Source organism: Salvelinus namaycush, chromosome 21 (assembly GCF_016432855.1).
Source record: "Salvelinus namaycush isolate Seneca chromosome 21, SaNama_1.0, whole genome shotgun sequence".
Taxonomy (NCBI): Eukaryota; Metazoa; Chordata; class Actinopteri; order Salmoniformes; family Salmonidae; genus Salvelinus; species Salvelinus namaycush.
In genome coordinates, this window is record NC_052327.1 from 17,535,712 (window position 1) to 17,549,345 (window position 13,634).

General features: G+C 41.5%; 1 protein-coding gene across 3 annotated transcripts in view; it reads right to left on the bottom strand.

Annotated features, from left to right (window-relative positions):
* Window positions 1-13,634, bottom strand: part of LOC120066144 (nuclear transcription factor Y subunit beta) — a 37,514-nt gene that overhangs the window by 8,861 nt on the left and 15,019 nt on the right. For all 3 annotated transcript variants that reach the window (XM_039017290.1, XM_039017291.1, XM_039017292.1), the window contains exon 4: window positions 1,025-1,222. In XM_039017290.1, the coding sequence (XP_038873218.1) occupies window positions 1,025-1,222 (198 nt within the window). The remainder of the gene's footprint in view (window positions 1-1,024; window positions 1,223-13,634) is intronic.

Here is a 13,634-nt window from a genome sequence, read left to right on the forward strand (position 1 = left end):
CTGAACCCAAATCTATCAGTTGGCATTAACAAGCTTGCTGTCTTGTATGCTTTGTCAACACACACCAAATAAAGTGGCATTTATTTTTCAGCAAACATTAGCTATGTCAACTTCAGTCTAGCTAAATAAGGCAGAGCTAACAAAACATTACAAAAATAAATCTGTCAACAAAATGTATTACAGTACTTGACTATCTGAGATGGAAGCTAGCTAAACTAACGTTACCTAATATCAGGGGTACATGTATAAACTGTGTTGCAATTTTAGTTGCAGTTGAGTTGCTTGCTAACGTTATTTGCTGGGGGGTGTTACACAAAACACTTCAGATGCAATTAGCTTGTTACCTTCATCTAGTGTCAAACGCTAGCCTAGCCCTTCATCGCGAAGTCTACCTCCGCGAAGTGCTGTCTGCAGATCCTGCAAGCTCGAGCTGGCACGTCCTTCCTCTTCAGGACATGGAGCCACTTCTTCAAAAGTTGTAAGTCCTTGGGCAGCCGATGGAAATTTACAGAGGGATTTTTTTTTTTGACAATTCATACAGCCTGGTTTGAATTACCACTTGTTGTCGCCATCTTCATTGTCCGCACCTAACCTCACTCTCTTCGATTCACTCTCTGCACGAAAATTCAATACCACAGACAATCTGCTGATTCCTGCCAGTGACGCATGCACTGGCGTCAGTCGTTTCTATGGCAATTTAAAATGGCGCTGATCATAGCTCAAATAAACCTTGTCGACGATCAAAATACTAAATATAGATATGTTTTTATGTTAAATGCACATGTTTAGAATTAGTGGATTTAATATATATATCTATTTGCTTAGATTTCCTTCCTGAAGTGTTTCCATTCCCCTTTAAGGGCCAGGTAAGGGAAGAACACAGCAACATCAAGCCCTTTGTGTTTGAGTCAAGGCCATACAGAGATTTCCTGAGAACTCGTAAGGACCAGTCCACAAGCAAATGTCTTAGGTCGAGAAATTGCACACACGCACACCCAGGCTCTCTCTCCCTTCTCCCTCTCACCTCTCTGAACTTCTGAAGGTAGAGTTTCAGGGGCTCCACGTACATGTCGAAGCCCAGGGTGGACATGGCAAACAGGATGTCCTCGCCGTTGATTGTCTTCCTCTTCTCCTGGTGGCAGCGCTCGCTGGCCTCCGACGTGATGAAGCTGATGAATTCGCTCACACACTCCTGCACACACTCCTTGGCATCTTTTGCTATCTGGACAGAATGAATAGGAAAAGGTGGATCTGTGTCAAATTGCAGCCTAAAAAGGTTGATTTTGCACATGTGGAAACTACATTCAAGGCCGGTTTCCTGGACACAGGGGATGGTCGATAGTTACATATTCTGATATTACTTTGGAACGATATTTTGATATTTTACTATACATTTGTTTTTTCTAGCATTAGCTTGCGCTAGTCAGCGCCAAAACTATGATATTTTTCATCCTATAGCTTCTCTTTTTAAGTGAGCCAAAATGTTTTCAGCACTTTAATTATCAAAACTCGTTTCCTCACGCTCTCTCGTCTCTCTGCATCTGACATATAGTATATGTTTGGAACATCAAATCGCGAATAAAAACGCAGTATCAAATTGCAGTAAATATGAACTCAGCAAAAAAAGAAACGTCCTCTCACTGTCAACTGCGTTTATTTTCAGCAAACTTAACATGTGTAAATATTTGTATGAACATAACAAGATTCAATAACTGAGACATAAACTGAATAAGTTCCACAGACATGTGACTAACAGAAATGGAATAATGTGACCCTGAACAAAGGGGGGGTCAAAATCAAAAGTAACAGTCAGTATCTTGTGTGGCCACCAGTTGCATTAAGTACTGCAGTGCATCTCCTCCTCATGGACTGCACCAGATTTGCCAGTTCTTGCTGTGAGATGTTACCCCACTCTTCCACCAAGGCACCTGCAAGTTCCCGGACATTTCTGGGGGGAATGGCCCTAGCCCTCAACCTCCGATTCAACAGGTCCCAGACGTGCTCAATAAGATTGAGATACGAGCTCTTCGCTGGCCATGGTAGAACACTGACATTCCTGTCTTGCAGGAAATCTCGCACAGAACGAGCAGTATGGCTGATGGCATTGTCATGCTGGAGGGTCATGTCAGGATGAGCCTGCAGGAAGGGTGAGGGAGGAGGATCTCAATCCCATTGAGCACGTCTGGGGAGGAGGATGTTTTCCCTGTAACACACAGCGTTGAGATTGCCTGCAATGACAACAAGCTCAGTCTGATGATGCTGTGACACACCGCCCCAGACCATGACGGACCCTCCACCTCCAAATCAATCCCGCTCCAGAGTACAGGCCTCCGTGTAACGCGAATCTGACCATCACCCCTGGTGAGACAAAACCGCAACTAGTCAGTGAATAGCACTTTTTGCCGGTCCTGTCTGGTCCAGCGACGGTGGGTTTGTGCCCATAGGCGACATTGTTGACAGTGATGTCTGGTGAGGACCTGCCGTACAACAGGCCTACAAGCCCTCAGTCCAGCCTCTCTCAGCCATTTGTGGACAGTCTGAGCACTGATGGAGGGATTGTGTGTTCCTGGTGTAACTCGGGCAGTTGTTGTTGCCATCCTGTACCTGTCCCGCAGGTGTGATGTTCGGATGTACCGATCCTGTGCAGGTGTTGTTACATGTGGTCTGCCACTGCGAGGACGATCAGCTGTCCATCCTGTCTCCCTGTAGCGCTGTCTTAGGCATCCCACAGTACGGACATTGCAATTTATTTCCCTGGCCACATCTGCAGTCCTCATGCCTCCTTGCAGCATGCCTAAGGCACGTTCACGCAGATGAGCAGGGACCCTGGGCATTTTTCTTTTGGTGTCTTTCAGTCAGTAGAAAGGCCTCTTTAGTGTCCTAAGTTTTCAGAACTGTGACCTTAATTGCCTACCGTCTGTAAGCTGTTGGTGTCTTAACGACCGTTCCACAGGTGCATGTTCATTAATTGTTTATGGTTCATTGAACAAGCATGGGAAACAGTGTTTAAACGCTTTACAGTGAAGATCTGTGAAGTTATTTTGATTTTTACAAATTATCTTGAAAAGGGGACGTTTCTTTTTTAACTGAGTTTAGAATCTAGAAAATCACAATATATATTGTATCGGCACCTACGTATTTTGATAAGGTCCCTGGCAATTCCCAGCCTTAATAAAATGCATGGTTATTGGAGAATCTCTGGAAAGTGTGTCCGGGAAACCACCCATCAGTGTTCAAATTCGACGCGTTGTTAATGGATCTGGTGAAAAACAAACACGGCCAGGTCAACCTGACATGAGCAATTTATGTGGAATGTCACATCTGTTGTTGTTAATCAGTCATGGAAGCCATGCTGGGTGGGAAAACACTGAACCAAAGTCAGTCAGGCAGCAAACAAGCAGCCTTCGAGAGCTTTACCACCTGGAGCTGGAACGAGGGAGTACCAGGAGGCTCAAGGACTATGGTGGAAATTACAAGATTATGTTATAATGCTGTTATTGCATCAAATGGCTGTTTTATGCAACATAATAAAAGGTTGTTAGAATTCTCATCTGTGATGTGTTCTACTGAGGATGGGCCTCTGAAAGATTTACGATGTCTTTGGGGATTCCGCATTCCAGAACAAGAGTTAATGTATCTGTTCTATATGGTACCAGGGAGAGATGGCTCTAGTATGGAGATGGGGGGCCAGACACTGGTATCCAAACAATGGGTTCTCATGTTTTTACAGCAGATACTGTTTGTATGAAAGATATAAGTATCTTTCATACAAATCTTAACCTTGTGACCCATTCCATACATCTGTTGTGTGTCGTGTAGACTGAAGGAGGACGGACTTGGCTATAAAATGCTGTGGCTCAAACCAGCTCGTAGAGTTCTCAGTGATCACGACCAGCTCCATTACTGCAGTAATTAAATAATAAAGTTTGATTGTTTTGAAGAAATCTTAAAAGTCCCTCCTTTTGATTACAATAATTCCACCACAGGACATGTAGCCTACTGTGTGTTTGGGCCATGGTAGAGGAGAAACACACCAACACTGGTGAATATTTAGTCTTGACAAATGATTACATTTATTTTTAAGTACAGTGTGTCCTTGGGTGACCTGACAGGCGCTTCTGTGCTGAACAGAGTACTCAGTCTCAGTGTTTCCTCTACCACTGCATGAGTCCAGCTTTCTTTAAAATACATGGCCTCAAATTGGTTATGACAGTAATTTAGGGGTTGTTGGAAGCCCTATATGATGATTATGTGGTCTATGTAGGGTTGGGCGGTATACTGTATATTATGATATACCGGTATTGATGAAGGGACCGGTTTGGGTTTTTACTTTACCTTTTATACCGGTATTTGAATGTTTTTTTTTTTAAATGTGATACGCCATGTGTAATGTCAATTTTTATAGTTTACTTCGCTACTTGAGTCATCTCTCTCCACTCTTTCTTTCTGTGACACATTCCACACAGACCTAACCACGCCCCCTGTCATTCAAGAAGCGCATTTGATGTTCCTCAACCCCGAGACACTGCATTCAGTCTGCATGGTCAATGCAGCACATGCTACAATGTTGATGACAACGATGTTGTTTTCACTTTGCTTCTTAATATAAATCCACTAGTGTTCTATAATGACACTATTGGTTTGTGTTTCTTACATCAGCAAACAGCTAGTTTGTCTTTTCTTAGCAAGTTGAGGAGGAATAAGTTCAAAGCAAGAAAGAGGAATATCAAAGAGGAACATGCAAAGCAAGAATATGTTAGCTACATGAAGTAGCTAAGAGAAAACATGCAATGTAGCCAAATGCTTATAGGGTTCCCTAGTAAACACTTAAACACTTAGTTCCTACCCTCTCAAAATAACTCATGCCTGGCATTTTAATTCGTTGTCATCTCAAACACTGTATTCAAAGTTCCCACTATTATATTCTAACTATAGAATTAGAATAGTCATTCTATTTCCATGATTCCAACAGTTTTGCTCTAATTCGCAAGTCAAATCGCAATTGCAACATTTGGTTAAAAAATTGTCCTAGATTATTTGCCCATATCGTGCAGCCCTACGTGGCAGTGTGGAAATGATCTCAATTGAGCACTGGTGTAAAGTACTAAAGTAAAAACACTTTCAAGTACTACTTAAGTCGTTTGTTTGGTATCTGTACTTTACTTTTTTATTTATTTTCGACAACTTTTACTGCACTACATTCCTAAAGAAAATACTGTACTTTTTACTCCATACATTTTCCCTGACACCTAAAAGTACTCATTACATTTTCGATGCTTAGCAGGACAGGAAAATGGTCCAATTCACACACTTGTCAAGAGAACATCCTGGTCATCTACTGCCTCTGATCTGGAGGACTCACTAAACACAAATGCTTTGTTTGTAAATTTTGACTGAGTGTTGGAGTGTGCCCCTGGCTATCCGTACATTTAAAAAACAAGTAAATGGTGCCATCTGGTTTGCTTAACTTCTTATGGCTGCAGGGGCAGTATTGAGTAGCATGGATGAAAGGTGCCCAGAATAAACAGCCTGCTCCTCAGTCCCAGTTACTAATATATGCATATTATTATTAGTATTGGATAGAAAACACTCTAAAGTCTCTAAAACTGTTTGAATTATGTCTGTGAGATTAACAGAACTCATATGGCAGGCAAAAAACAGAGAAAAAATCCAAACAGGAAGTGGGAATTCTGAGGTTGGTCGATTTTCAACCAAGCCCCTATTGAATACACAGTGGGATATGGATGAGTTTGTACTTCCTACGGCTTCCACTAGACGTCAACAGTCTGTAGAACCTTGTCTGATGCCTCTACTGTGAAGTGGGGCCGAAGGAGACAGGAATTAGTCAGGTCTATCATGACCTGACCATGCTCTGACCATGCGCGTTCATATGAGAGGGAGCTCTGTTCCATCGCACATCTGAAGTCAATGTAATTCTCTGGTTGGAACGTTACTGAAGATTTATGTTAAAAACATTCTAAAGATTGATTCAATACATCGTTTGACATGTTTCTACTGACTGTTACGGAAATTTTTGACATTTCGTCTGCTTTTAGTGAATGCGCTTCCTGACTTTGGATTTGTTTATCAAACACGCTAACAAAAATAGCTATTTGGACATAAATGATGAACATTACCGAACAAAACAAACATTTCTTGTGGAAGTGGGAGTCCTGGGAGTGCATTCTGATGAAGATCAGCAAAGGTAAGTGAAGATTTATAATGCTTTTTATGAGTTTTGTTGACTGCACAATTTGGCGGGTAACTGTATGGCTTCCTTTTGTGGCTGAATGCTGTTCTCAGATGATTGAATATTGTGCTTTTGCCTTAAAGCTTTTTGAAATCTGACACACTTGTTCTTAATGCAACCGCTGTATCTTTAATTCTATGTAAAACATGTATCTTTCATCAAAGTTTATGATGAGTATTTATGTTATTTGCCGTGGCTCTCTGCAATTTCTCCGGATATTTTGGAGGCATTTCTGAACATGGCGCCAATGTAAACTGAGGTTTTTGGATATAAATACTTTATCGAACAAAACATATATGTATTGTGTAACATAAAGTCCTATGAGTGTCATCTGATGAAGATCATCAAAGGTTAGTGATTCATTTTATCTCTATTTCTGCTTTTTGTGAGTCCTGTCTTTTGCTGGAAAAATGACTGTTTTTCTGTGATTTTGCAGTGACTTAACAATCGTTTGTGGTGCTTTCACTGTAAAGCCTATTTGAAAATCGGACACTTTGGTGGGATTAACAACAAGATTACCTTTAAAATGGTATGAGATACATGTATGTTTGAGGAATTTTAATTATGAGATTTCTGTTGTTTGAATTTGGCGCCCTGCACTTTCACTGGCTGTTGTCATATCATCCCGTTAACGGGATTGCAGCCATGAGAAGTTTTTAACGTATCTTTACTTTCACTCAAGTATGACAATTGGGTACTTTTTCCACCACTCCAATTGAGTGCAGGAAAAGGAGAAATGATAGAAGTGCTGAAATTTGTTTTGGTTGAAGTTGAATTGAACAGTATAAAACAATCAGTTTTATATGGAGAAAGAATGGAGAAAGACTCATTTAAATCACTTAGAATGTGTGTGTTGCCTCCCTAGGATCACTCACTACTCAAAGCTAATGTAGAACTTTTATTATTCAAAAACTAAAAATACCATAATTTAAATTAAAAAATAACGTGATATAATATTTGGGCCATATCACCCAGCCCTAGGTCTATGTATCTGGCTTTGCCACGGTCTCAATCTTGATTTGTGTCGATGTAGAATACAGAATACAAATAAAGAGAAGCAAAAAAAACAGCAAAGCAAAAAATGTAGGGATGCACGATATATCGATGAACATATAGAAATCGGCTGATATTAGCTAAAAATGCTAACATCGGTATCGGCCAATATATAGTTTAACGCCGATGTTAAAAACCGATGCCAAAGCTACCGTGCATTCCTATATAACGTAGGTCCATGACGTAACAACACCACGTAAACTTTTGCGCTACATCTGCAACACAGCATTCCTAACATAGCCCACACAATGTTTGCTGTGTGGATCGAGCAATCATTTGAAAGAGTAAGAAAATCGCTGACAACAAGTCGCTGACAACACGACGGTGGTATGCCTGATCATCGACGGCGACGAGTCAGCCTGCAGGAAAGGAAGTCAGAGACTTAGTAGTGTGGTGCCAGGACAACTATCTCAACGTCAGTAAGACCAAGGAGCTGATTGTGGACTATAGGAGAAAGAGGGGAGAGCACGCCCCATCCACATCGACGGGGCTGTAGTGAAGCGGGTCGAGAGTTTCAAGTTCCTTGGCATCTACATCACTAAGGACTTAACATGGTCCACACACACCCGCACAGTCATGAAGAGGGCACGGCAGTGCCTCGTCCCCAAGAGAGAATCTTGACTGGCAGCATCACAACATGACCGCAAGCGCCACAAAGAGTGGTGCGGACAGCCCAGTACATCACTGGGGCTGAGCTCTCTGCCATCCAGAACCTCTATATCAGGCGGTGTCAGAGGAAGGCCCGAAAAATTGCCAAAGACTCCAGTCACCCAAGCCATAGACTGTTCACTTTGCTACCGTCCGGCAAACGGTACCGGAGCATTGGCTCTCTGACCAACAGGCTCCGAGACACCTTCTACCCCCAAGCCATACAACTGCTAAATAGTCAGACTACAGTCAAGTAATGGTACCAAAACTATCTATGCACACTCACTAGACTTTATATACACACTCACACACACTACTGTCACTCCCACACAAATACCTCACACATTCAAACACTACTTCCGCACACACACACACACACACACACATACAGTGCATTCGGAAAGTATTCAGACCCCTTGACTTTTTCTTCATTTTGTTACGTTACAGCCTCATTCTAAAACTGATTAAATAGTTTTTCCCCCTCATCAATCAACACACAATACCCCATAATGACAAAAGAAAAACAGCTTTTTAGAAATTTTACATATCACATTTACATAAGTATTCAGACGCTTTACTCAGTACTTTGTTGAAGAACATTTGGCAACGATTACAGCCTCGAGTCTTCTTGGGTATGATGCTACAAGCTTGGCACACCTATATTTGGGGAGCTTCTCCCATTCTTCTTTGCAGATCCTCTCAAGTTCTGTCAGCTCTGTGTTCTTAGGGACTTCTGTGATAGAAAAATTACATACGTATCTGGTTTATTTGATATTAATGGTTAACAATTAATATTTTACTAATAATAAGACATTTCTGTCCCGTTAGTGTCTGTGTTTTCATGGGCTCCACTCTAGTTCCCTGCAGCTAATCTGGGCGTATGGTCACTGGAGATGGCTTGAGCTGACAAATGGGTTAAAGACTGCATTACATAGACAATAATGTGTTTTACTAAGGGATAGCTTAGGAGTAGAACAATCACTCATCTCAAAACCATCATTGCATCTGGGAAACTAAGCCAGGGTGGGGTTAAGACAACAACCTACTTGCAGATAACGACAAGACGAAGCCAGAGGGGCTTATGATGCTCCTTGGTCTGAATAAGGGGGGTTGAACCAACTATGACTGAGCATTGTTAGTATCAGCTATATATAGTACTCTGCATTTGTGTAAAGGTTAGGTTACTCGGTCCAACACTCAAGGGTGGGGGGGGGTCGACCAGCCTCATTATTGCAATAATTAATCAATACTAAATAAACATAACTGTTTGAAGAAACGACCAAATCTCTCTCAGTACTGAATTTCCACGACACTTTCAATGCTGCAGAAACATTTTAGTACCCTTCCCCAGATCTGTGCTTCAACAAAATCCTGTCTCAGAGCTCTACAGACAATTTCTTCGACATCGTGGCTTGGTTTTTGCTCTGACATGCACTGTCACCTGTGAGACCTTATATAGACAGGTGTTTTCTTTTCCAAATCATGTCCAATCAATTGAATTTACCACAGGTGCACTCCAATCAAGTTGTAGAAACATCTCAATGATGATCAATGGAAACAGGATGCAACTGATCTCAATTTCAAGTCTCATAGCAAAGGGTCTGACTACTTATGTAAATAAGATAATTCATACAATTAAAAAAATATAAATAATTAAAACCTGTTTTTGCTTTGTCATTATTGGGTATTGTGTGTAGATTGATGAGGATAAACATTAATTTAATTCATCTTAGAATAAGGCTGTATCGTAACAAAATGTGGAAAAAGTCAAAGGGTCTGAATATATTCCGAAGGCACTGTAACACACACACACACACAAAATAGGGCTGGGCGATATTGCCAAAATATAATTTCACACAACAAAAAAATACATTGGGATGGTATGGTGGTATTTTATGTTTTTGAATAATAAAAGTTCTACATTTGCTTTATGAGTAGTGCGTGACCCTAGGGTGGTGTTGGATTCTAGCTTGAAATATATACTTATTCATGCTACTTTAACTACTTTACATCTATAATGTAATTGTTAAATCTCATGGATCCTATGGAGAGGGCCAAAGGGTAACAGTCTGGTTTCAGTCACTGATAAGGTTGGATAGCCATGGATTAGGGAAGAAGGAGGAATGTGGGCGGAGGTCAGGTCAGATGAAGTGACAAGGAAAGTTCTATTACACACATTACACTATTGTTCCTTCCAATACGTTATCGTCATCTACGGTAGACATGTTTACGTGCTGCTGTGCGGTTTGTTGCTAACGTTTCTTTGCTACCTGCCAACTTCACGGTACTTTTTTCATTCAACTTTTTCACCCCGGACATGGTTCTGCACGACCTCCACCAACCGAAGCTAAGTAGTAACAGTAACATTATGCCTTCTAATTGTCGCTGTACTCATAATATACAGGAGAACGATCGCCTTATGGTGAGGATAGCCGTGCTGCAAGCCCAGCTTCAGACGCAATCGTTAGGCAAGGGTCATTTAAGTTTAGGAAAGGACGAAACAGCGCCTGTCCCACCAATAAGTACAGAGGGTAGTATAAATCCCCTCGCACAGTCCCGGCAGCCGGACAATTTTCTCATGGCTTCTGGAGGGAAATGCTGTAGGAATGCTCAACCGGTGTCGCTCATTCAGCCAACAGAAACTTTCAACCAGTTCTCCCCATTAAGCAACGAGTCGGAGTCAGAGTCCGAGTCTTCTCTGGTCTCTCCTCCACCCGTTACGGGGTCTGAGACGCCGAAGCCTCCCACAATTAGCTCTGACAAATTGAACACCCTAGTCATTGGTGACTCCATTACCCGTAGTATTAGACTTAAAAAGAATCATCCAGCGATCATACACTGTTTACCAGGGGGCAGGGCTACCGACATTAAGGCTAATCTGAAGATGGTGCAGGCTAAGGCTAAAACTGGCGAGTGTAGAGAATATAGGGATATTGTATCCACATCGGCACCAATGATGTTAGGATGAAACAGTCAGAGGTCACCAAGCGCAACATCGCTTCAGTGTGAAAATCAGCTAGAAAGATAGTAATTGTCTCTGGCCCCTCCCAGTTATGGGGAGTGATGAGCTCTACAGCAGTCTCACAACTCAATCGCTGGTTAAACTGTTTTCTGCCCCTCCCAAAAGATAGAATTTGTAGATAATTGGCCCTCTTTCAGGGACTCACCCACAAACAGGACCAAGCCTGGCCTGTTGAGTGACGGACTCCAACCTAGCTGGAGGGGTGCTCTCATTTTATCTATGAACATAGACAGGGCTCTAACTCCTCTAGCTCCACAATGAGATAGGGTGCAGGCCAGGCAGCAGGCTGTTAGCCACCCTGCCAGCTTAGTGGAGTCTACCACTAGCATAGTCAGTGTAGTCAGCTCAGCTATCCCCATTGAGAACGTGTCTGTGCCTCGATCTAGGCTGGGCAAAAGATGGCAGTGTTCGCCTTAGCAATCTCACTGGAAAAAAGACCTCCTCCATTCCTGTCATTATTGAAAGCGACTGTGATACCTCACATCTCAAAATAGGGCTACTTAATGTTAGATCCCTCACTTCCATGGCAGTTATAGTCAATGAACTAATCGTTCATCATAATCTTAAGCCTGATGAATTTACTGTGTTAAATGAGGCCTCTCCTCCTGGTTACACTAGTGACCATATCCCCCGTGCATCCCGCATAGGCGGAGGTGTTGCTAACATTTACAATAGAACATTTCAATTTACAACAAAAGAAATGACTGCGTTTTCATCTTTTCAGCTTCAAGTCATAAAATCTATGCAGCCTACTCAATCACTTTTTATAGCTACTGTTTACAGGCCTCCTGGGCCGTATACAGTGTTCCTCACGGAGTTCCTTGAATTCCTATCGGATCTTGTAGTCATGGCAGATAATATTCACAATTTTGGTACCTTTAATATTCACATGGAAAAGTCCACAGGCCCACTCCAAAAGGCTTTCGGAGCCATCATCAATTTAGTGGGTTTTGTCCAACATGTCTCCGGACCTACTCACTGCCACAATCATACTCTGGACCTAGTTTTATCCTGTAGAATAAATGTTGTGGATCTTAATGTTTTTCCTCATAATCCTGGACTAATAGACCACCATTTTATTACTTTTGCAATCGCAACAAATAATCTGCTCAGACCCCAACCAAGGATCATCAAAAGCCATCTATAAATTCTCGGACAACAAAGATTCAGAGTACAAAAATCTGTTAACTTTTCTAGGGTAGGGGGCAGCATTGGGAATTTTGGATGAAAAGCGTGCACAAATTAAACTGCCTGGTACTCAGCCATAAAAGCTAGAATATGCATATAATTAGTAGATTTGGATAGAAAACACTGAAGTTTCTAAAACTGTTTGAATGATGTCTGTGAGTAATAACTGAACTCATATGGCAGGCAAAAACCAGAGAAAAAAAAACCAGGAAGTGGGAAATCTGAGGTTTGTAGTTTTTCAACTCATTGCCTATCGAATACACAGTGTCTATGGGGTCATATTGCCCTTCCTACGGCTTCCACTAGATGTCAACAGTCTTTAGAACCTTGTTTGAGGCTTCTACTGTGAAGTGGGGGCGAATGAGAGGGGATTGAGTCAGAGGTCTGCCAGAGAGGCATGAGCTGACCAAGCGCGTTCACGTGATAGTTAGCTTGCGTTCCATTGCAATTCTACAGACAACGTAATTCTCCGGTTGGAACATTACTGAAGATTTATGTTAAAAACATCCTAAAGATTGATTCTATACATCGTTTGACATGTTTCTACAGACTGTAACGGAATTTTTGACTTTGTCTGCACCTAGTGATCGCGCCTCATGAATTTTGATTACTGGGCTAAACGCGCAAACAAAAAGGAGGTATTTGGACATAAATGATGGACATTATCAAACAAAACAAACATTTATTATGGAACTGGGATTCCTGGGAGTGCATTCTGATGAAGATCAAAGGTAAGTGAATATTTATAATGCTATCTCTGACTTCTGTTGACTACACAACATGGCGGATATCTGTTTGGGTTGTTTTGGTCTCTGAGCGCTGTACTCAGATTATTGCATGGTGTGCTTTTTCCGTAAAGTTTTTTTGAAATCTGACACAGTGGTTGCATTAAGGAGAAGTGGATCTAAAATTCCATACCTAACAGTTGTATCTTTTAGCAATGTTTTTATGAGTATTTCTGAAAAATGGTGGCTCTGCAAAATCACCGGATGTTTTGGAACTACTGAACATAACGCGCCAATGTAAACTTAGATTTTTGGATATAAATATGAACAAAACATACATGTATTGTGTAACATGAAGTCCTATGAGTGTCATCTGATGAAGATCATCAAAGGTTAGTGATTAATTTTATCTCTATTTCATCTTTTTGTGACTCCTCTCTTTGGCTGGAAAAATGGCTGTGTTTTTCTGTGACTTGGCTCAGACCTAACATAATCGTTTGGTGTGCTTTCATCGTAAAGCCTTAATGAAATCGGACACTGTGGCTGGATTTACAACAAGTGTATCTTTAAAATGGTGTAAAATACTTGTATGTTTGAGGAATTTTAATTATGGGATTTCTGTTGTTTTGGAATTTGGCGCCCTGCAGTTTCACTGGCTGTTGACGAGGTGGAACGCTACTAGCGTCCCACATACCCTAGTGAGGTTAACCACCTAACTGAGGAACTAAATGTAACCTTGCATAATACC